General features: G+C 44.7%; 1 protein-coding gene across 1 annotated transcript in view; it reads left to right on the forward strand.

The window, feature by feature from the left end:
• Positions 1–1,754: 1,754 nt before the first annotated feature.
• ENTPD3 (ectonucleoside triphosphate diphosphohydrolase 3) overlaps positions 1,755–22,296 on the forward strand; it is a 32,917-nt gene continuing 12,375 nt past the window's right edge. Inside the window, exons 1-5 of the mRNA XM_045798179.2 lie at positions 1,755–1,834; positions 2,795–2,846; positions 5,231–5,358; positions 12,399–12,516; positions 20,566–20,716. Of these exons, the coding sequence (XP_045654135.1) occupies positions 2,807–2,846; positions 5,231–5,358; positions 12,399–12,516; positions 20,566–20,716 (437 nt within the window). The 5' untranslated portion in view covers positions 1,755–1,834; positions 2,795–2,806. The remainder of the gene's footprint in view (positions 1,835–2,794; positions 2,847–5,230; positions 5,359–12,398; positions 12,517–20,565; positions 20,717–22,296) is intronic.

Genomic DNA, 22,296 nt, shown 5'->3' on the forward strand with positions numbered 1-22,296 from the left:
TGTGCCCAAACCAGGCTGTTTTAATTACTGTTGCCTTATAGTATGGTTTGATATCTGGTAAGGCACATGTGTGTATCATTTTATAATCAAGAAAATCCATAAAGGTTTGCATACGTATATATGTGTATGTGTTTGCTCCTATGTGTAGAGGGTTGATGGGGAAGTGTGTGTGTGTGTGTGTGTGTGTGTGTGTGTGTGTGTGTGTGTTACACATGGAGGGTTAATGGAGAAGTGCCTTTGAAAGGCTAGGAGTAGTTTGGGACTGCAAAGGAGTTTGAGACAGTGCCTGGAGAAGAGTCCCCAGGGAAGTTTGGAAAAATAAAGGAGACCATAGGGCTCTCAAAGGAGGCTGGCGCTCACACTTATGAAGCCTCTAAATTGAGGGAAGCAAAGAGGAAATTGGCAACATGGACTGATCTCTGATATTTTTAGAACTAGCACCAACTGCATTTCAAGGCGCCCTAGGCCCAGGAACTTTCTCTCCGCTCCTGGGGAATCACTGATAAAGGTCATTCACTTCTTAGAACCAAAGTCACTGACCTCTGGTGTAGGTAGAGCAGCAGCAGCTGCTTGTGGGCTTATGACCCCCTGGGCGCAGAGGTCCCTTGGCTTTCGGTCAGATGCCTTACCTTTCATTGGCCCAAAGCTTTCAAAGAAAGTAAGTCTTGTAATTCAGCAAGTATTCACTGACTGTCTGACATCCCCATCTCAGACCCTGTACAAATCTAGCAAGGGCTCATTTCAAACTACCCAGAGTGAGTGACTGGTGCTTACACACACACACACACACACACACGCACGCACTCACACACTTTTAGCTTGGAGCCCTCGTCTCTGGGCTCAGAGGTCTCAAATCAGGGACATTCTTCTCTGAAGGCCCCCCAGCTCATAGTGGGTTTGGCCCCATCTGCACGGGACAGAAGACTAGTGGCCTATGGAGTCTAGCTCTCCAGAAGAACAGGCAGGCCAGGACATAGCCCAGACCTGAGCTCCTTCAGGGGCCACAGGGAAGGGTGGTCCAACAGAACCTCACTTAGGCTTCTTGATGGATCGTTTCAAGAGTCCTTGAGGTCACTCAAAGGAGCCAATACATTAAAAAGGGAGCCGATGCATTAAAAACAGACTCCTGGGGGCATTTGAGTAGCTGTATTTTTGTCCTATTTGGCCTCTTCCAGGAAGAGCTTGTCCTGAATCTTAGCCTAATGATACCCATATAAAATGGGGTAGGGGACGGCATTGCTGAGTAACTAGTGAGCAGATCCCTGGGCATGGCCAAGACAGTTGGTCTAAAATACATGAGAGGGAACATCTCTGTATTACTTTGCTCTCCTGGCCCAGATTCAGGGACCTGTGTGCCTGCTAGCCTCACACCCAACATTACAGGTGTTTACCGCCTCCACTCCAGGGAAAGATGGGGCACAGGGCCCACCTGTGCACATCCACAAAGTGCCCGGTTTCTACTCGGCCCTGCCCCCATTCCCCCTCCACCTAGGCTTGGGGCGAGGATGGAGGAAACCAAAAGAGAGATCAAAGGATCCTTGGCCTTGACATCGATGGAAGAAGGGTGACGGTCAGGCAGTGGACACCCTCCTGGCCTGCCCCCAGGCGGGATGGGGGTGGAGTGGGCTGGAAGAGGGAAGGTGAAGCAAAGGTGCTGGACTTGACCCGGCCGAGGGGGCGGTCCCCGGCCACGGCTGCCCCGCCCCCGCCCCGCCCCCTCCCCGGGGCCGCCCCGCCTCCCCGCCTCTCCTGCCTCCGCAGAGCCTTCTGCGAGCTGGCCGCCGGCTGCCACTGCGGCAGCGCCGCTCGCCCTCCTTCCACCGTCCGCGCGCAGGTGAGGATCGGGGACCCAGCGCCCGAGCCGCTGAGGAAGGAGCAGGAAGCTTCCTGGGGCTGGGAGCTGGGAGGGAAGAAAACGAAATCGGGTTCCGGAGAGGACCGGAGGGAGGGACCGAAAGGCGCGCGCCCCAATCCTGGGCGGCGGGGAGGTGGTCCCTGCCAAGCCCGGAGAGGTGGACGCGTCCTCACCGAGCGCATCTGCGGCTCCGGATAGATGCGCTGGAGCTTGGATATCCCTGGCTGTGTGGAGACACAGTTCCAGAGCGGGGCCTCCCAGATCCTGGGGCGCTGGCTCCCGGGGGCCCGACATCCCCTTGCAATTGTTTCCAGCCAGCAGCTAAAAATACCCCTCCTAGGTCTTTCGGGGGCGACTCCGGGCTCGCGGGTGGCCAACACCCACGGAAACCTCCCTTGGTGCTGGGATTTGAAGAAGAGCCCTGCCTCAGCCCTGTGAATGTTACTAATAGGTGGAAGATTTCTAATGCCCTGGTTGCTGTGTACAGGTGAAAAAAACCTGCAAGAAATGATTGACTTATTTTTTTGAAAATTTTCAGTTTAAAATTTCAGCAAACCCGTTCTTTTCCTGGCATCTGGGGAGGTGAGGCCACAATTTAAGCCCAGCTTTGGATTTATATCCAAAGGGCTCGGTTTATCCGTTCCCGCAAGAGGTTTGGATTTGGAAGAAGCGAAGTGGGTTTGAAAGCGGGTTTCACTTCTGATAGGCTTTTCTGCTGGGACAAGGGTTTGCTTAAGGTAGTCATTAGCTTTTTACCTGAAAACTGAGGACCAGGATGCAGCCGCGTGGCTGGGTCAGGAGACTGCTTACGTATCACCCCTCCCACCCCGGACAGATGTTCTTTAGTCGTGCCCCCAAATTAGGCTTACCACTGCAAGTTTCTGGAACTGAAGTCAGGGGCCAACGACACACTGTCATCCTGTGTTCTCTTGCCTACAGTTGGGAGGAAAGATGTTCACCGTGCTGACCCGCCAACCTTGTGAGCAAGCAGGTTAGTATCTCTCAGGCAGCCCCAAGTGTGGTATTCTCACGTCACAGTCTCGGCTTCAGCCCACAGTTCTTCATGCGTGGCCCCTGCGAATGATTTTAACGTCTTTGGTTTGAGACTCAGTTGCTTACCAGGCTTTCTCCACCAGCATTCCTCAGGTAGAAGTAATGCTTTTGATCAAAGCTACACAAAACAAGGACTAACATGCATGTTTCGCTTAAATGGTTTTTCCGGTTTGCATAATCCATTAATTTGGCTGTTTGTGGTTTCCCTTACCAAGCTGCGTGTGAGGTTTGCTCGAGAATATTGTTGATTTTGTAATGAATTGTAAAGTATTTATATCTGTCCTCTACTTCCATCCCAGGGTTGTTGCTGGCACGGCGCCTGCAGCTACCCCCACTCCCCACCCCCACCCTAGGTCAGCAACGTTACCCTTGCTAGTGGAGGCACATGTGCAGAATTCTCTCTCTCTCTCTCTCTCTCTCTCTCTCTCACACACACACACACACTGCCAAGCTTGCCCTGCCTGCCTCTGGCGCACGTTTTGCAGTTGCTCATGTGGAAGCCCAGAAGGGTCTAGCCTCTCCACTCCCAGGTAGACACCTTGTAATTACAGTGTTTGTTCACTCCTAATGACAGCACAGCTCTGGGCTGCATTCCCTAAATGAATGAGACCTGGTCTAGTCCATTTTGCTTTGCGATAGGCTTTTCTGCTGGGGCCAGGGTTTGCAGAAGGTAATCATAGCTATTTACCTGAAAAGTGCTAAAGAGCAGAGGACCAGGGAGGCCAGCCACACAGCCGTGGTCAGGAGACTGCTTACATCTCACCCCCCTTCCGTCCCTGGACAGATGGTCTTTAGTCATGCCCCAAAACTGGGCATTCTTGTCTTCTAAAAGGATATAATTTTAGGATTGGTACGGGCAATTTCTACAAATCTTTTTTTGTCAAAGGGAACTGTACCTAAGGAGCTAGTTTACTTGGATTTTCAGGTTTTCCTCAAAGGGCTTTGAAAGGTTTGATGAATTTTGACAAATGCACACACCCATATACCCCATAATCCTAGGGAAATATAGAACATTTCTGTGACCCCAGAAAGTGCTGCTGTGTTCCTTCCCGGTGAGTTCCTGCCCCCAAGCCCCTGGGCAGTCACTGTTCTGTTTTCTGTCACCTGCCTGTTTTAGAACTTCACATGAATGAAATCATTTCAGGATAGAACGGTATTTGTTTGTTTCTGTTTTAAAAATGTATTTGCTACTCTATTTATAAAATTTCCATTAACCCACACTGGTTTATTAAGACCCAAGTTCAAAATCATCTAGTTAAGCAATATTAGTTTAACTTTAATACATAGACATAGTCCATTGTAGTAATTATATAGTTTTATACAATACAGGTATAATTATCTTTTTTCTGAGGCTGTGTATTTAGTTGAAGATTATTCATAGGCTTCATTATTATTATTGTTTTGCTTTTAAATGGGTATAGTTTTCATGTTGTGATTAAAATACAAAGGCCAGAGATGATATGACCCCTTTGGGAGGGAACACATGGCTTGGGCTCTGGCTATTCTTTGTGAAGACGTAAGTGAGACCCTGTGCCCTTAGTGTAGGCACAAGAAAAATGACTGAGATTGACTTCTTACTGGGAAACCAAATATTTTAGAAATTCGTACATGTGGGGCACCTGGGTGGCTCAGTCGTTAAGCATCCGCCTTCGGCCCAGGGGGTGATCCCAGGGTTCTGGGATCAAGCCCCGCACTGGGCTCCCTGCTCTGCTGGGAGCCTGCTTCTTCCTCTCCCACTCCCCCTGCTTGTGCTCCCTCTCTCGCTGGCTGTCTCTCTGTTAAATAAATAAATAAATAAATAAATAAATAAATAAATAAATAAATAAAATCTTAAAAAAAAAAGAAATTTGTACATGTTACTATTTGCATGACAGTACGCCACTGTGTACTGAACTTTATAATCATTGATTATATCTGAAGTATAGTATTAATTTCTTTGGTTTATCTGATATTATTTTTAAATGAAATATTGTATCACCTGCTTTAATAGAAAACCTATATATTTTAAATCTACATAGAAATAAATGTTACTGTAAATCATCTCGGGGACAACCAGTAAAATGCATAACACATTTGGGAAGATACAAGGAAACTAAACTATGCACACCCTCTCTGCAAATGATGTTAGTCCACTCGTCTGGAGGAAAGATAAATGGTTATTGGAGCCCAATCACTGCTCCACCTTAAAAGTGTGGGTCTCACTAAAGCCAGAGGAAGCGATGTATGCACACAGTTATGTACCCAGTCTATGGATTCTACAAAGAAAGCCAGTGCCTTGTTCCTACTTTCCCCTCATGTGTCTTATGGGTCTTCCCATTTTAGGCCTCAAGGCCCTCTCCCGAACCCCAGCCATCATCGCCTTGGTGGTCTTGCTTTTGAGTGTTGTGGTACTTGTGGCCATCACACTCATCCAGTTTCACCACAAGGAGGTCCTCCTTCCAGGACTGAAGGTAAGTGTGAGGGGGATTGGCACTGAAGGGATGGTCTATGACATAAGTTATTCTAAAACCATGAGTTAGAAGAAAACCCTTTTCCCCACCTACAGTGGGGGAAGACCCAAGGGAGAACCCAAGGGTCTTTGATTTAAGACCCAAGGGAGGAGCTCTGGACATACTGGTTTTGTTGTGTTTGACACTAGAGAATGTTAATGGTGACACCTTCTCTAAGGACTGTGTGGCTCTGCTTTGACTCCTGACTGTTGGAATCAAAGCTAGACTTTGTCGCCAAGAATTGCAGATGGCTACCAAAGATCTACCAGCCTGTGCATTCCCCCAAGACCACACAACGCTGATCATGAGAGGAGACCAGGAGACCCAGCCTCCTCTTCTGGCCCAACCTGGTAAACAAAACATCAAGGACTTGAAAGGTCTCCCTGAGCTGTATTTGTGCTACCTCTCCTGAGTCTAGAAGTGTGCCATGATCCCTCTAACTCTTCCGCTTGAAAAATTACTCAGGATCTTATGCTCAGTTTCATAGGCTACTCTTAGCCCTTGATAAGTCTGTCCCCACATGGTCTCTCAGATGGTGTCTGACAGTCTGAGAACCATATGTATCACCCCAGCCTTGGCTGTAAGGGTGAGGGGAAGTGATCCCATGAGGGACTTGTCAAATGAAAAGGAAAAGAATCCTTCAGTCATTTGGGTAGAGTTTGGCAAACTTTTTCTGTAAAGAGCTAAATAGTACATACTTTAGGCTTTGAAGGTCATTTATAGTCTCGGTAACATATCTTTTTTTTTTTTTGTCTTCTTATGATTCTTTAGAAGTGTAAAAACGCTTCTTAGCTAGAGGGCTGAAGGAGCCAAGAAATTCAACTGTTATTTGAATCTCATTTAGCCTTTACCCTTGACCTCATGAGTCCTTTCTACATCTTCCTGCTCTTAGTGACTGTTCAAAAGCTATATTTGAAATAGAAGTTTTTAAAGTTTTTAAAAGATAAAAAAGAAACTAATATTGCCCCAGCTTTGTGGGTGAGTTTGACCTACCATTCTGAGGCTGCTCTTCTGAAAGATTAAAGTAAAATCTCCTTTAGATAATGGCATTTGGCTCTTTTATAGGACATTTTATTTAAGAATCTCAACATCCCTTCATGAATAACATGAAGAAAAAAGAAAAAAGAAAAAGAAACCTTATACAATTGTCCAGTGATGAGGGAAAACAAATTATCTGGTTGTCCAAAGACATTAGCCAAGGCCTAGAGAAGCCATTTTCCCAAGCTCCAGGCACTGCCTTCTTCTATTAACTATAGAAAATTAGGATTGCAACTGGGAGTAATACCATCTCCTTATACTTTGTAAACTGCTGCTCAGTTTAATAAACACTTTTCCCTGAATTATCTCATGTAACCCTTGTGGCTGCTATAGCAGGGGGACAAAGAAAGCATTGTCACCACCATCTTGCAAGTGAGAAATCATAGGTTTGGCCAGTGAATGGCATACCAGAACTGAAACCTTGTCCCTCCTGTTCCCAAGGCCAGGGTTTTCTTCACTCACCTCCCTCCTCTCTCCAATCCTAAGTTCAGAATGGGGGACTCAGGAGAAGGTACTGGCCTCTGATAGGAGAACTTGTCCTCCTTTGCACAGGAGGGAAGATGGGGAGAATGGATGCAGATGCAGGAGAGTTTGCTGAACTGGGAGATGGAAATATCCCCCAAATGGGGGGGAAGTTAATAGCCCTCTTAGACCCCAGGAACCACTCTTACACCCATATTTCAGAGGAACCAGCTCCAGTTGTATTCTGGGGTTATCGCTCTTCACGGCACAAGGGAATGTGCCCACCCAGAGCCATGTTTCCCCTTCTAGAACAAGCTGTGGTGCCTGGGACTCTAGAAACCAGGGTCTATGTGGGCCTCCTCCTTAGTACAGACCTCACCACTGGTCTGAGGAGTGACAAAGGGGGAGCTCTTCGCAGGGAGTATAGACAGAGCACAGATGTGGAGTCTGAGCCATCACACCTTCTAGAGTCAACATACAGGTGCATGAGGCTCTTTACCAAAGATTTGCCAAAGGTGGGATGAGGACAGATGGAAGTTGGGAGAGAGAGTAAAATTCTCCTCAGGCCCTACAAATTTATGGCTGGTTAAGGCAGTTGCCAGCTGCTGGCTTCCACTTGTTCTGGGAGGTAAGAGGTAAGTCTTCTGTTCATACTGAAGGGACATGGAAGAATTGACAGAAGACCAAAAGAGTAAACTGAGTAGAGAAAAGTAGACCCCAGGGCAGTATGGAGGCTACTTCTGAAGGAGGGGAACACATATGTTTCATACTCCTGGGTCAGATAAGTTCCCCTGGTCAAAGATGTGAGTAAAAGTAGGCCATCTGGGAATGACCCCAGGAAGCACAGGTGGGGGTGGAGAAGTGAGACAGGAGGGAAGGCAGCCAATGGAGGGCCTGCCACCCAGCAAGTTATCACTGTGGGCAGCAGGGGCTCAGTCCTGCAGAGCATCTCTGGGAGCCAGTATAGAGAACCCATCCCAGGGTTTTCCTCTACCAAAGGGCATCTAGAACACCTGTCTCACAAGTATCCCACTCAAGGACATACTTACGCACCAACTTCCACCAGTCATTGGTTGAGTGGCTGCTCCCTGGGAGACATTCACTCCCTAGCATTTCTGGCACATTGTATGCTCAGGTGGGCTCAGGCCACTGGAGAAAACCTTTAGGCAGGTGGAACGTGCATGGCTGGGTATCACCATGGTAAGGCCTGAGGGACGTGGGCAGGGAACCCGCAGCGACTATTCCACATAGATATGATATTGTTATCCTCATTCTGCAGATGAGAAAGTAGAGGAACAGAAAGGGCAGATAGCTTCGCACAGTTACACGGACTGGAAATAGCAGACATGGTGCAGAAGAAACAAAAGAGAGCAGAGAATATTGGCCTTAAACAAGGGTTTAGAAGGACCAGAAGACACACCCTCCCCCATTAGCACACAGTTCAAAGAGGGGATTTTTAATCTCCTCAAATCTTGCTTTCAGGCCCTGGTCACAGCTGTAGGGGACAGGAAGTTGTAGAACGTTGGAATACTGGCTCAGAAGACCCATTCTGCTTCATTGGGTAGATTAAATGTGAGAAAAGACATGTTCTGAACCAGGGGAGCCAAGAGCAGAATGGCCACTTGAAAGAACATTCCACATGCAGCTCTTTTCAGAGTGAGGACAAGCCTCTTTTTTTGTTTTGTTTTGTTTTGCAGTGTGTGCTAAGGGTGGGAAGGGCAGTTGTGGAAGTGAAGCTGAATGAATACAAGGGCTTTTAAATTGTTCTGTTTATGTTTTAATATCTTGACGTTCATTTTGCCTTTGTGTGCACCTGACGGTTATGAGGGGCCAGCTCCACAGTGGCCTGTCTGGGGGGCCCTGGAATGTTCCTTAAGACCCTAATCATGAGAGCTGGCTCTTAAATCCAGCCTTGGCTTACCTAACCTTGGTTTATTTAGGTTGAACAGCAGAACTATTAAAACTTAGTCAAGGGTCATAGTGTCCCCAGTCCCATTTTCATTGTTACTGGTCTGACCTGCTCTACCAGCCTAAAGAATAAACATGATGGCATCACTTTTCTTTTTCACTCAGGCCCCCACTTGCTTTATTATCATTAAGTCTAATATCTTCCTTTTGAGACTTTGCCCTCCCCACCCCCAATCACAACTGTCTAGAAGTCCTGTGGCTTCTCAGTGCAGTATGATCAGTATCCTGTTGCCTTTGCGCCTTACAGCCATATGACATCACTGTTGAACAGGGGCCTACATAGTCCCTCTCAGGTCACATTAGATCCCCATGTTGGGTCACACTCCCATGCTTGGCCCTTACTCTCCAAAGCACAACCATGGGACCAGGCTGTGCTAAAACCATTCTTTTCTAATCCTTACTGGTTGTCAGTCATCGGCCTGGAGCTCTGGTGCCTTGTGGCCCTCCCTGGTTTACCCCTCAGAGAGTGAGAGTTAGATAACTGGTTTCCTCCTTTCCAGAAAGACTCAGCTCCTTCATCATTTTGGTCCACCTCCTCTCCAGCCAGATCTGCATACTACTTAACTATAAGTTTGCTTTTGAGGGACTTTATCTGAACAAAGGAAGTCTGCTATAGCATTCCTTATTATGAAACAGTCAGCCCTGGTAAACCTGGTTTCCTTGGAACTCAGTGAAAGCATGGGGGCTCTGTGTATAGGGTTGATGGTCAGTTAGACCCAAGCTTGAGCCCAATTCTGGGACTGTGGGCAATTATTTACCTCTGTGAGCCTCAGTTTTCCCATCTGTCAGGTGAGAATGATGACAACACCTGCCTTCTGAATGCAACACTAAAGCACTTTGTGTAGTGCCTGACATAAGTACTCAACAAATGTTTATTACTACTATTCCTATTATTATGCTAATAGTGATGATGATGATGATGATGGTGATAATAGTAATAAATAAATCCAAGGAGGCTGATCTTATGATCTTTACTTTTGCTTTGTTAGAAACTCACACAGTCCTTAAGTTTTCTGTCTGGGGTTCATATGGAAGGCTGTTTCCTTTTGGTTAACCCACTGACTGTGTCTTCCGTTCCACCTTCTAGCCATTAAACAGTTTTTTTCCTGACACTGCATTAAACAGAGGGTTACTTACTGCTTTCCACCTAGCCGAACTGAATGAAATTCAGTCTCCACTCCACCCCCTCCATCAAACCACATTGAGTGCCACTGATCTAGGCAAATGAGCTCTGAAAACTGGCTAAAGACTAATTTTTCCATTTTTGAAAATGTCAGGGAATGATGGTGATTACTCAGAAGTAGCGCTGGGCTCAGGGCTGTCCCTGTCAGCACATCAGCTGGTGCCCAAGGGGCAGCCATTTCTCCAGGCTCATTGCAGATGGAATATCTCTGGCTGTTCCCACCCTGATGAAAACTGGATCCCAGCCGGACTGAGGATGAGAATGAGAACGGCCCTTCTTCCTCCTTTCTGATCTTGGCCCAGCAGCCCCAAGTTTCCTTCACAGGGAAAACCCACTGTTTGTGAAGAGTTGGGATCCAAAAGATGTGGGAGGGGTGGGGACCCTGTGGAGTGGTTGCTCTCGTGTGTGTGCTCCCTCCTCTACTCAGCACCAGGTGTGGTGGGGCTGGGGGAGGGGTGCCAAAGGTTTGGCAGCAGGTGGGAGGGGAGAAAGCAGACTGGTAGGGAGGTTCAGATCTCGAGTGCCTGGTTTCCTTCAACTCCACCTGTGCGTTAATCTCCTTGGTGAGCCTCTGCCCAGAGCAGGCTGTGAACAATGCCTGCCTTGTTCCCAGGGGGTGTCATGTCAAGATCCCTGTCGGCATTCATCAGATTGAAGGCCGAGATTAAGAGGCTGTCCAAGTTCAAATACCAATGGACACAGGATGTTCCGTCTCAATATAATGGGGAAGCCCTGACTGAGGAGCTGGAGCAACATGTTTTTATTTGGTCCCATTTCAAATGAAACAAGTGCTTGTTAATCGTGGAAAGTTGGAACCCTCCCAGATGTCTAGAATCAGGGAATTGGTTAAATAAACTATGGTACATCTCACAGAAGATGTGGGGAATGTATTGAAAATGATGATATCAGTACTTTTACTGGCAGGGAGAGATGTGCATGATACACTTATTGATATCGAGAAAGACTATGTGCAGTATAATCCTGTATTGAATTGAAAACATATGTCTAACCACATATTCATATATGTAGCTGTATATACAGAAGACCATTAGAAAAGATATATAGCAAGGTATTAAAACAATGGTGGGATTTGAAGGGTGTTATTTACTTTTCTTTCCTCTTGTCCTTGCTTTGTAATTTTATTTGTTTATTTTGCTTTTTTGATTTTTCTATATAGCCTGTATTTATTGAGCAACCAGAGTGTCAGGCATATGGTCTCATATTTACTCCTCAAGGTTAAGTTTTCTGAAGTTAAGGAAACCCAGACAGCTTAGGCCTCATACCCAGGGTCGTAAAGCAAGCATCCATCTGAGTTGCCCTGCCTCCAGACACCAAATTCATCTTCCTCGCTGAGAAGAGCAGCCTAACCCAAGAGCAGTGGAACTGGGGAAGAGCTGTGACCCAGAAGCCTCTGCTGCCCTGGGCTGACTCCAGGCCCAAGCACATACTGACCTCAGTCAGCATTACTCATTCCAGTCCCCATAGTCTGCTAACGCATGCTCTTTCCTGCTCAGGCTTGGTCCAGGGCCCGGGATGGCAAGACCCTCAGGGGAAGCTCCCTGGTGCCTGCCTCTAGCTGGGGAGATGGTCCAGGACTCCTAGCCGGCAATCCTGGGCACAGCTAGCCCTGGCACTGCCCTAGCAACACCCTCCTGTCTGTCTCTTTGTGTTGCATATTACCAAAGTGGGACGATATGTCAACATTAGTTTGTATTGTGGGTTTTTTTCTCCTTAATTATGAATACTTTCCTTCTGAAGACTAATGCAAGTATTGATGTGTCTCTCCCTTGTGAGAACTTCCTATGTTTATTTCCAGGCTGACAGGGCTGGAAGTTTGGAGAGTAGAGGGCAGCAGGTGACTGACTATTCATTTCCCTCCTGAGACCCAGGTGGCTACTGTCCTCCACCTCAGAGGTCTGGGTGAGGAAAAAACCAGGATGGGCAAGATATTCGGAGTGCTAATTTTCAACCTCAGCTGCATACTGGGTCACCAGGAAAGCTTTAGAAACTGCTGATGCCTGTGCCCACTGCCAGAGATTCTGATTTAATAGGTCTGGGATACGGCCTTGGAACTGGGAGTTTCAGAAACTCCCCAAATGATTCTAATGTGTGGCTAAAGCTGAGAACCAGGCCCCAGAACACCTGACCCACCTCATCCCATCCCCTTCCCCCACAGTCCAAGGAGACAAAGTTGGTTTGGAGCAAATCATTTTTTCCCCTTCGTCAGCCCATACCTAAATGATGCAGTGTGGATTAATTTCTTGAGAGTATTTGGGGTTCTCAGCCCATTGGAAAGGAGTCCTCAGAGAGGCCTGCCCATTTCTGACTTTCCCTTTCCCCTTTTGTTCAGTACGGGATCGTGCTTGATGCCGGGTCTTCCAGAACCACCGTCTACGTATATCAGTGGCCAGCGGAGAAGGAGAATAATACTGGAGTGGTCAGTCAAACCTTCAAGTGCAGTGTGAAAGGTAAGGCACAGAGTGTGTGCAGGAGGCCCATAGGGAAGCAAGGGAGAATCCTAAGGGCCTTCAGAGGCCTGGAGGGATCCCGAGAAGCTGCCTGGAGGCAGGGAATGAGCACTGGACTGGGCATCAGGAACATATGTGATCTTGTCCTAGTGCTGCTCCTCATCCATGCAGTGACCTCGGGCCACTCACTTCCCTTCTCTGGGCTTCAGTTTCCTCATGTCTGAAACATGGCGGTGTAGGTGTGAGCGTTTACCCTGCCATGCTTGCATGAATGAAGGCTGGTGGAAGACACAAGTGTCCCAGGTCAGAACCAAGGATGGTTTATTGCTCACAGTAATAGCAGTAGGCGGAGCGTCAGCATTTTCTTGAGCTGGTTCTCTGAGCCTCACTTTGCACAAGATGATGTAAAGAGGGCTAGACAGTATCTGCTCACACAGTGGGTCGTATTACAGAAGACGAACACCAAGATTAGGGAATCTGAAACATTTATAGTGCCTGCCTTTTGATCTGGGGGAGAACACTGTCTCTATCTTCTGAGCCTGCTTGTTATGCAAAATCCTTGAAAATGCAATCCAGAACAAAAGCAGTCAGGGCCTCTGTTCATAACACATACAGAAACATGAGCGAGTCATGGAAAATTGTATTCCAGTAGGGGAATTGTATTCTAATTGGCTGTGTATATTGGGGGGGGTGGGTAGAAAGAAATGGACAAGGATGGACAATACATAAACAAACGGGCATGATTCTATTCCAGTAAAGCTTGATTTATGGACCTGAAATTTTGAAATTCATATAATTCTCAAGTGTCACAACATATTGTTTTAATTTTTCCTTGTTATTTAAAAATGTAAAAACTATCTTAGCTCACAGGCTGTACAAAAAAAAATGATAAACCGGATTTGGTCTATGAGATGCCAATCCATGAAACAGAACATTCTCGGTATCTCCACAACATAGACTGAATTTTATATCCATTGTTTCCCTGTTCTTCTTTCTAGTTTTGTCCTTATGCATTTAGTTTTTCCTGTTCTTGAAAATGGAATCAAACATGTGTTCATATAGATAGAATCAAACATTTATTCTTCTGTTATTTTCTTTGTTCACTAATATTGGGTGTTTAAAATTCATCTACACTGACAGAAGTAGCAGAAGCTCATTCATTTTTCCCTGTTGGACATTTGTATGTCCATGGTTATGGAAAGGATAGTTATGAATAAGGTTGAGTATATTCATATTTTTATTTATTTATGAAATTACAAATTATAAATATATTTAAATATTTTATATTTATATTTCATATACTTATGGTCATTTCTGTTTTTGTGAAGTGCCTGTTCATGTCTTTTGTTCACTTCTCTACTGAATGCCTGACTTTTTCTCATTGACTCACTGGAGTTCTTTATAAATATTGTAAATATGGGTGCTTTGTTAGTATTATTATGTTGTTCTCCTATCCCCGTACAGATTATGGTTCATCTTTCTTAGTCTCTTCATTGTGTCTTTTGATGAACAGTTCTTACTTTTTATGTATGAACAGTTATCACTCTCCTCCTTTATGATTTGCTCTTTTGTATTCAAGAAATCTTTCTTAGCCTGAGGTCATAAAGATTTTCTTCAATCAAAGTTTTATAATTTTGCCTTTTACAATGAAGTCTTTAGTACTCATAACAAACCCCAGTTAGTGAGTGTGTGTATGTGTGCACCTTTTCAAAAGCCACCCTCTTTAGACCATCATCATCTTTGACTTGGCCCAGAGCTTCCTGACCAGTGCATCCTGAATGTGTTAACAGGTGTACCCTTGGCCCACAGGACAACAGGTTAGAGACTCTGGACTGGTCCCCCCAGCCCCAAGCATCTTCCTTCATTTACCTCAATGAGCTGCCCAAATATAATAACTTTTCTGGGGGGGGGAGTCATGGCATTGAAAAAGCTGGGGGGCAGAATTAGCCTTTCCCGTAGGGAGACTAACAGACTTCTTTGAATAACACAGTAAGTCCTGATCATCTGCCCTTCCATGGAGGGCAGCTAGGAGCTCACCTACCCTGGTACATAGGTGTCCCAGGTTAGGTTGTCAAGAAGCTGATTTTGAGCTAGAGTTTAGGATGCAAGATAATTGTTAGATTCCACCACTGTGGAAGAAAGGATGAAGAAGGAGGATCGGTCAGAAAGAGAAGTCAAACAGCCACATGGGCCTGACCAAGCTTCAACCAATCAGAGTTATCCTGCATGGCCTGAATTGGCTAGACTGTGATACCCCTGTTGCCATCAACTGTTGAATGTTGCCATTCTGGGAAGAGCAAGACATTGGGCAAGGCAGCTCTCTGCAGCTGAGGCAAACCATGAAGGAGCTGACAGCTGAGACACTAAGTCTTTATTTGAAGGGGCATCTGCTTGGCATCTCACTGGGCCACACAACAGGGGACTTAGATGTTTACTAAGTACTGCTTGCATTGGTATTCACAAGCACAGGTGGCCGTAACGTCGTGTGAAGCACAGTCAGAGATCCCATCTCTGTTGTCCTAACTTCTGAGTCATTTCCTTACCTTCAAGCATGAAAGAGGGCAGCAGGATGATCATTTAGAAAGGTGAGACCAGCCACTTCAAGAAAGTAGTGTAGGATAATGATTAAGACTTCACCTCACCCCTCCTGTGTGAGCTCTGGGAAGTTTCCAACCTCTTGGTGTCTGGACCTCTTCATGTATAAAATAAGCATAATAATAGTAATACCCATCCCGTAAGAATCATTTGAAGATTCAATGACATAATATATGTAAAAGGGGTGACAAATACATGGCATACAGTTAAGTACTCAATTAAGTGTGAGCTATTATTATTCATGGGGCAGCACACTTCAGAGCTCCTGGTGGATATTCTTGCCAAGAAGTTAGTCTGTTCCAGATCTGTCTTTAGACTCAGAGAACAATTCAGCCAAGTCAGTCCTGATGATCTTCTGACTGTAGGGGGAGATGTGACCTTCATGGAGGGACACAAGTAGTCTCTCAGGGGAAGGGGCCCTGGGCCACCCTGGGTGTGATTTAGGGGAGGGGTAGGGTCATGGAACCCACACCACATCCATAAATGGGTCTTCCCTTTGATCGCAGTAGCCTCAGGGAGCCATATATATACTCCAAATGACCAGAAGACCACAAACTAAAGCTCAAAATACAGAGTTAAAGTTTGGCAAGTGCCGTCCCCTTGAAGACACGTGGCTTCTCCAGGGATAATTTGGGCTTCTGGTTTCCCAGTTGCAAATTTCCCAGGACTCCCCTGCCTTGGCCAGTCTGAGGGAGTGATGAAACTTGCCCAGCAGTGTTTCCCAGATATGCAGGTTCTTGGAAATTTCTTTCTTGGCGGGGGTTGAGAGGCCTTGGTGAGTTTCATCAGTCCTCAGTTACTGCTGTTTTCCCGAGTTCACTGCATTCTGCCTTAGCTGCTGGTCCTCTTGCTGGTGTCCAGATCTCTGGCTGCATGTTGTAAAGTCATTCCCTGGAGGACACTGGGCACCTACATGACCCTCATCTCTTTCACGGTGTGCGGTGTTCATGGCTGCTGCTGCCTCCTCCCACAAAGACCATTCGTGTGTTTCCTTTAAACAGGTGGTTAAAGTTTTTTAAACTCCATTGGAGCTTAAGTGTAACCATCTCCTCCATTGAAATACCTTAAAGAGTTGCACTGGGGACCAGGCCAGTATGGTATTGAAAGCATCCTTTGCTTGAGTACATATCTTCTGCTTCTGTTCCACCTCGAGTAAGTTTTGTATCATCTGTCCAACCATCTTTCTCCAGTTTGGAATAGCGATTTCAATGCTCCTTTCTTGAGGTTGTGAATCCCAGGATCCCATGAGCCTGTGAGCCCAATCTTGTCTTTCCTTTAGGAAGCTTATAGGACCTTATGCAAATAGGTCTCGGGTGACATGATCGGATATCCCCAAGTTTTGACATTCCAACAAGTCTCCTAACCAGTTCCTTTCCAGAGACCAGCTCTGGCTGATCAGATTGGACTACATGATCCCCTTAGTATAGAGTTGCACACTGGTTTGAAAATCTCATTGACTGATTCGTGTAATCATTTATTTAATAACTATGTATTAGGTATCAACTGTTTGCCAGTTGTTGACACTGGGGATTCTAAAGTAAAATATACAAAGTCTCTGCTGTTGTGGAACTTACATTCTAATCAAGAAGATAGATCATAAAAGAGTATTTAACATGTCAGGGAGAAGTACTGCGAAGAGAAATCAAGTGAGGTAGGTGGGCAGAGAATGATAATGCTCTGTTTGGAGGGGATAGTTAAGCAGAGGCAAAAGTGGAAGGAGAGTGTGAGCCATACACAGTTTTGAGGGAAGAACGTGCTGAGCAGAGGGCCTGGCAAGCAGACAGGCCAGGTGTGGAAGCTGCTCAGCATTTTCTAGGAAAGGCAAAGGGACCAGTGTGGCTGGAGCAGAATGAGGAAGAGGAAGAAAGGTGAGTAGTGAGGCCAGAGCTGTGGTCAAGGCCAGCTCACGGAGGGCCTTGAGAGCAGTGAGAAGTTTGACTTGTACTCAGATGCATTTCCTTCAGAGTACACCATTAGGAGATTCTGGTCAAGGAACTAACATGTATATGACATATTTTTAACAGAGAGCTTTGGATGTGGAACATGTAGTCAGAGGCTGAGATCAGAAGCAGGGAAATCAGGGCTATTAGAGCAGTGCATGTAATGATGCCATAAAGTTATGACATTATGGTGGTCTGGCTGAGACTGTGCTTGTCAGTGTGGGGTGACTTGGCTCCCCAGGGAACATTTAACAATGTCTGGGGACATTTTTGATTGTCACCACTGGGGTTGGTGGTTCTGCTGGGATCTAGTGATAGAGACCAAGGATGCTGCTAAACATTGCACAATGCACAGGATGGCCCCACAACAAAGAATTATCCAGCCCCAAATGTCAATGGTACCAAGATTGAGAGACTCTGATCTAGAATGGTTCTGGGGAAGGGGAGAAAGAGTGCTCAGATTTGAGAGGTGTTTTGAAAGTAGAGCCAACAAGATTTTATAAACGATTCACTGTGAGATGTCTAAGTTGGTGGTGCCTGAGCACCAGTTCTGATCTGAGCAACTGTGTGCATGATGGTACCACTTCCTGAGACGGGAACACTGGAGGTGGGTCTGTTGGGAGCATGGCAGGGATTAAGGAATTTGGTTTTGGACAGATTAAGTTGGAGATGCCCATAAATCATCTAACTCCGGGAACAGCAAACTTTTTCTGTAAAGACCTAGATGATAAATATTTGTTACTTGTTGGCCATATGGTCTCTGTTGTAACCATTCAACTCTGTCACTTTAGCACAAAAGCAGCCACAGACAACGTGCAGACAAATGAGCATGAACATATATGTGTTTCAAGAAAATTTTATTCATGGGTGCTGTACATCGGGTCCATAAGGCCTAATGGGATATACCCTAAGGAAAAAAGAACTTAAAAAAAAATCTTAAACTGTTTTCAATAACCATACAGTTGGTGGTAGTGCTGGTATTGTCATACTAAGACCATTGTGAGTGGATTGTGAAATAAAGCAAGCGAGCTATTCAGTTGGAGTTGCTGGGAAGCAGGATTTTTTTAGCATAGGAAAGAGAAGGTCAAGATCAACTTAAGTAAAAACCTGTAGTTTTGGAGTAGAAGTACCAATAAGAATTCATGATGTATTTTCTCTTGAAATAAGTTCTTCCTAGGTCTATTCTCTGAAGAGTCTTGCTTCCAAATTTCAGACACTAAATACCATACTCAAAAAAAGAAGCCAGGACTCCTTGGAGAAGTGGCTGATTCCAGAGCTGGGGCAAGAAGTGTATAAGATCACACATGTAATATCAGAGAGCAAAGAAGCTCTCAAAGTTTTCTGGGATCATATCTAAAGGACTCAGGGGTCATGTTGAAGAGAACTCCACTGGCCAACAACCATCAATAAGAATAATAACTGCAATGAATCTAAATGCATCAAATATATCTTCAAATTCATATGTTCCTCAAGATACACAACAAACAATAAAATCCCTCACTGGATAAATTTGGAGGATATGGGACATGCAATCTCTATTTCTTAAGCTGATGAAGGGGAAAGATTCAAGCACTTATTCTTCCTTCCCTGTACAAACTGTACTGTAGGGTAACCAACAAACTTTCCTCTTATGAAAGCGTTTAGGTAATAAGTGAAGCAAGAAAGATGGAAATAAAACATCACCATTTCACAAACCCTACTGGGCTAACAGGTCTAAGCAATGATCTCTGATGCCTGCTTACAGCACAAAGAGAAGTAGCCAGATGCGTGTGCCTTGTATTGGAAGTGCACACTAATTCCTATAAATTATTCCTTCCAAAAAAGTCCAAACCTGAATTTGATTGAGCCTCCGCATTCAGTTACCAATTTATAGGAAAAGCCGAGGCTCAACAGCACGTTACATGAACCATAGGGATGCAGTCAGCAAATTCTGGGCTGTAGGAAACTTTATAAGACAAATGAAATTGCAAAGAATTTTTTTTTTTAATCTCAAGGGAAAAATAGAAAGGGAGGACGGAACTTACGGATAAAAGAGACTTAAGAGACATACCAGCCAACTGCAATGGGTAGAATTTATTTGGACTCTAATTCAAACAAACTGGATAGAGAGAAAGAGAGAGGGAGGGGGAGGAAAATATATGAATATGGAGGAAATGTGCATCTTCACTAAAATTTGGTTCTATTAAGGGATTATTTTTAATTTTTATGGGCATAATAATAATAGGGCAGCGGTTATGCTTCTTCGAAAAAATTCTTCCCTAACTCTACTTTTAGTTCCCTCTGTGACGGTTCATTTCAGCTTCATGGAGATTTCTGACCAAACTGAGGATCTCTGTCATGGGTTTGTTTGGGTTATATGTCTGTCTAGATATGTTACTTCTTCTTGAAATTTATAAATGTGGACGTTTGGGTATTATTTCATGTTTAATGTTTAGGATGACGTCTTGTTAAATTATATATAGTTATACCAAAATGTTTCCTAAAGATAAATCATGACAAGATTCCTTTTTTCCCTCTGTGTTTGAACACATGGGGCATAGATTTAAGTTTTTGTTTCATTTTTCCTGTTCCACCTTTCACTATGTCTCTAAATCTATTTGGTGGAAGTTCTGTCAAGAAATGAACTTCCCAGGGGCGCCTGGGTGGCACAGCGGTTAAGCGCCTGCCTTCGGCTCAGGGCGTGATCCCGTTGTTATGGGACGTTATGGGATCGAGCCCCACATCAGGCTCCTCCGCTATGAGCCTGCTTCTTCCTCTCCCGCTCCCCCTGCTTGTGTTCCCTCTCTCGCTGGCTGTCTCTATCTCTGTAAAATAAATAAATAAAATCTTTAAAAAAAAGAAAAAAGAAAAAAAAAAAGAACTTCCCAGAGCGCCTGTCTGGCTCAGTTGGTGGAGTGTGCGACTCTTGATCTCAGGGTTGTAGGTTCAAGCCCCACATTGGGGGTAGAAACAAAATCTTTAAAAAATAAAACAAAATGAAAAAGAAGTAAACTTACCAAAGGCAAGTAGTGTAAAAGGAGACTAGAGAAGCAAAAAGCCAATAAGATTATTACTGAACAAAACAAAACAAAAAAAGAATTTTTGTCTTTTAGTGAAACAGACTGAAGTATTTAGAATGAAATGATACCATATCTGCAGTTTGCTCTGTGGGGAGAGAGAGCAGATGAAACAAGAGTTGATCATGTGGAAGCTGGGAGATGGGTGCAATGGGATTCATTATACTATTAACCCTGCTTTTATGTATGTTTGAAATTTCTATAATGAGACCTTTTTCTTAATCATATCCTGGCTCATTTTTTCACTTTTGTAATTCCTCCCTTCAATGTTTTGGGAGTTGATGCACCAGTGTGACCACATGGGACTTAACACATAACACATCCACCTGTTTTCATCCCATTTTCAACCCTACTCAAACCCATTAATTTCCAAAGCTGATCTGTTTTTTTATTTAGAAGTTGTACTGCTTTTGTTGGTTCCTGGGAATGCTAAGAAGTGCTGACTGCTTGCTCTTCAGGCTCTGGGATTTCCAGCTATGGGAAAAACCCCCAAGATGTCCCCAAAGCCTTTGAGGATTGCATGCAAAAAGTCAAGGGGCAGATTCCAGCCCATCTCCATAGATCCACCCACATTTACCTGGGGGCCACGGCTGGGATGCGCTTGCTGAGGTAAGGGCTGGAATGGCCCCAAAGAGCCCATCTGATCAAAATAGCCAAGACTGTGTTGAACCCTGCCAAGAATGTAACTCTATTTCTGGGAACAGATCTGAAAGAAAGAAGTCCATATTCTGCCATAAATTTAGGCTTCAAAAGCTGGGAAAATTTCAGGCTTTATTTTAATACCCAGAAAGAAATCATTCTAAAATGGATTCCCTCCCCCCTTGGTGATTTTCCTGAGAACTCTGGAAGAAAGGAAGGTAACTGAAATCTCATGGGTGTACCTCTAGTTCTTTAGACAAGTAAAAACTTTTTGGGTGCCTGGTCTTTTGATACCTGTGTGCAGCCGGCTCCACTGAGTGCAGCCCATATTTATGTGGCTTCTACCCACGTACACAATGCCACTGGAATCTTCTGGAAAATAGTGGAATTTCTGCACTTCACTCCAAAGTCTTTGGAGCTATTAGGAAACAAACAGCTCATTTCATTCAATTAAGCAGATCCTTCTAAATTGCAACCATGACTTTTATCCCAGTCGCACTCTTTTTGAGTGCCCTTTCTCTCTCTCTCTTTTTTTTTTTCCTATTATTGTATTTCCTTGACTTGGAAAAAAAAGAAAAATGGTTTTTAAAACATCAAACTTAAATCTGATACCCAGGGTAGAGGCTACTCCAAACTTTGAAAATAAGCTTTTAGCCCCCAAAGATGACACTCATCCTGCTTCAAAGCCACTTTGTCTGTGGTGCCAGTAACATAAAATTATATGTGTGGGCATGAAGAAGATACAGAGGAACAAACAAACAGAGCCACTTAAACATGATCATTAAAAGAAATCAGGAAGTACCCTCAGTTGGATTGGGCCTTTTCCTTCTGGTTTTTCTCTCCTTGTTTCTATTCCTATGTCCTGGTTGACCAAGCAGAATGTGGGAGAAAGTTGGATTTCTTTGCTCCCTCTTGGAATCTGCAGTGTGTTTCAAAATTATTGTGTTTACCTGAAATAGAAATGATATAGAAATTCCTTCCTTCTGTCTTTTCTTTCTTACGGAAACAAAGCACCCAAATTCTTCTTAATTGCTTTTTCTCCCAGTCCTCCCAGTGAGGAATAATTAGAGGACTCTGTGATTTATAGCCCATGACAAAAACCATGGAATAGGAGGTGCACCACTTGGGAACACAGTGAATGTCCCATTTGAATAAATTAAATATTAACTCCTCCTTATAAAACTTTCTGATGGTGATCCATTCCTCCTGAGGAACTAGCTGACATCTTAATTGCTAGAAAAGTCAAATATAAAAAGAAGCAATAATGAGAATCCTCTGGGATGGGAACTGATAAAACAAGGAAAATTCTCGAATTATTTTCCGAGCAGTGATAATCTGCTGCTGAATTAGTATGACCTTCAGATTGTAACATGGCTCTTTCTTCTTGAGCCAAGAGTGAGCCGGGGCCCCTTGCTTTCTTAATCCACAGATGAAAGGGAAAATAATCTCCCAAGTGAATCTTCTTCTATAAGGTAAAATGGCAGCAAATGAATATTATAATGTTATGTCATTGGGAAATATTGGAGTACTATGTTAACACTCTTCCATAG

This window comes from Ursus americanus, chromosome 20, assembly GCF_024610735.1.
Source record: "Ursus americanus isolate L20-20 chromosome 20, mUrsAme1.1.p, whole genome shotgun sequence".
Classification (NCBI taxonomy): domain Eukaryota; kingdom Metazoa; phylum Chordata; class Mammalia; order Carnivora; family Ursidae; genus Ursus; species Ursus americanus.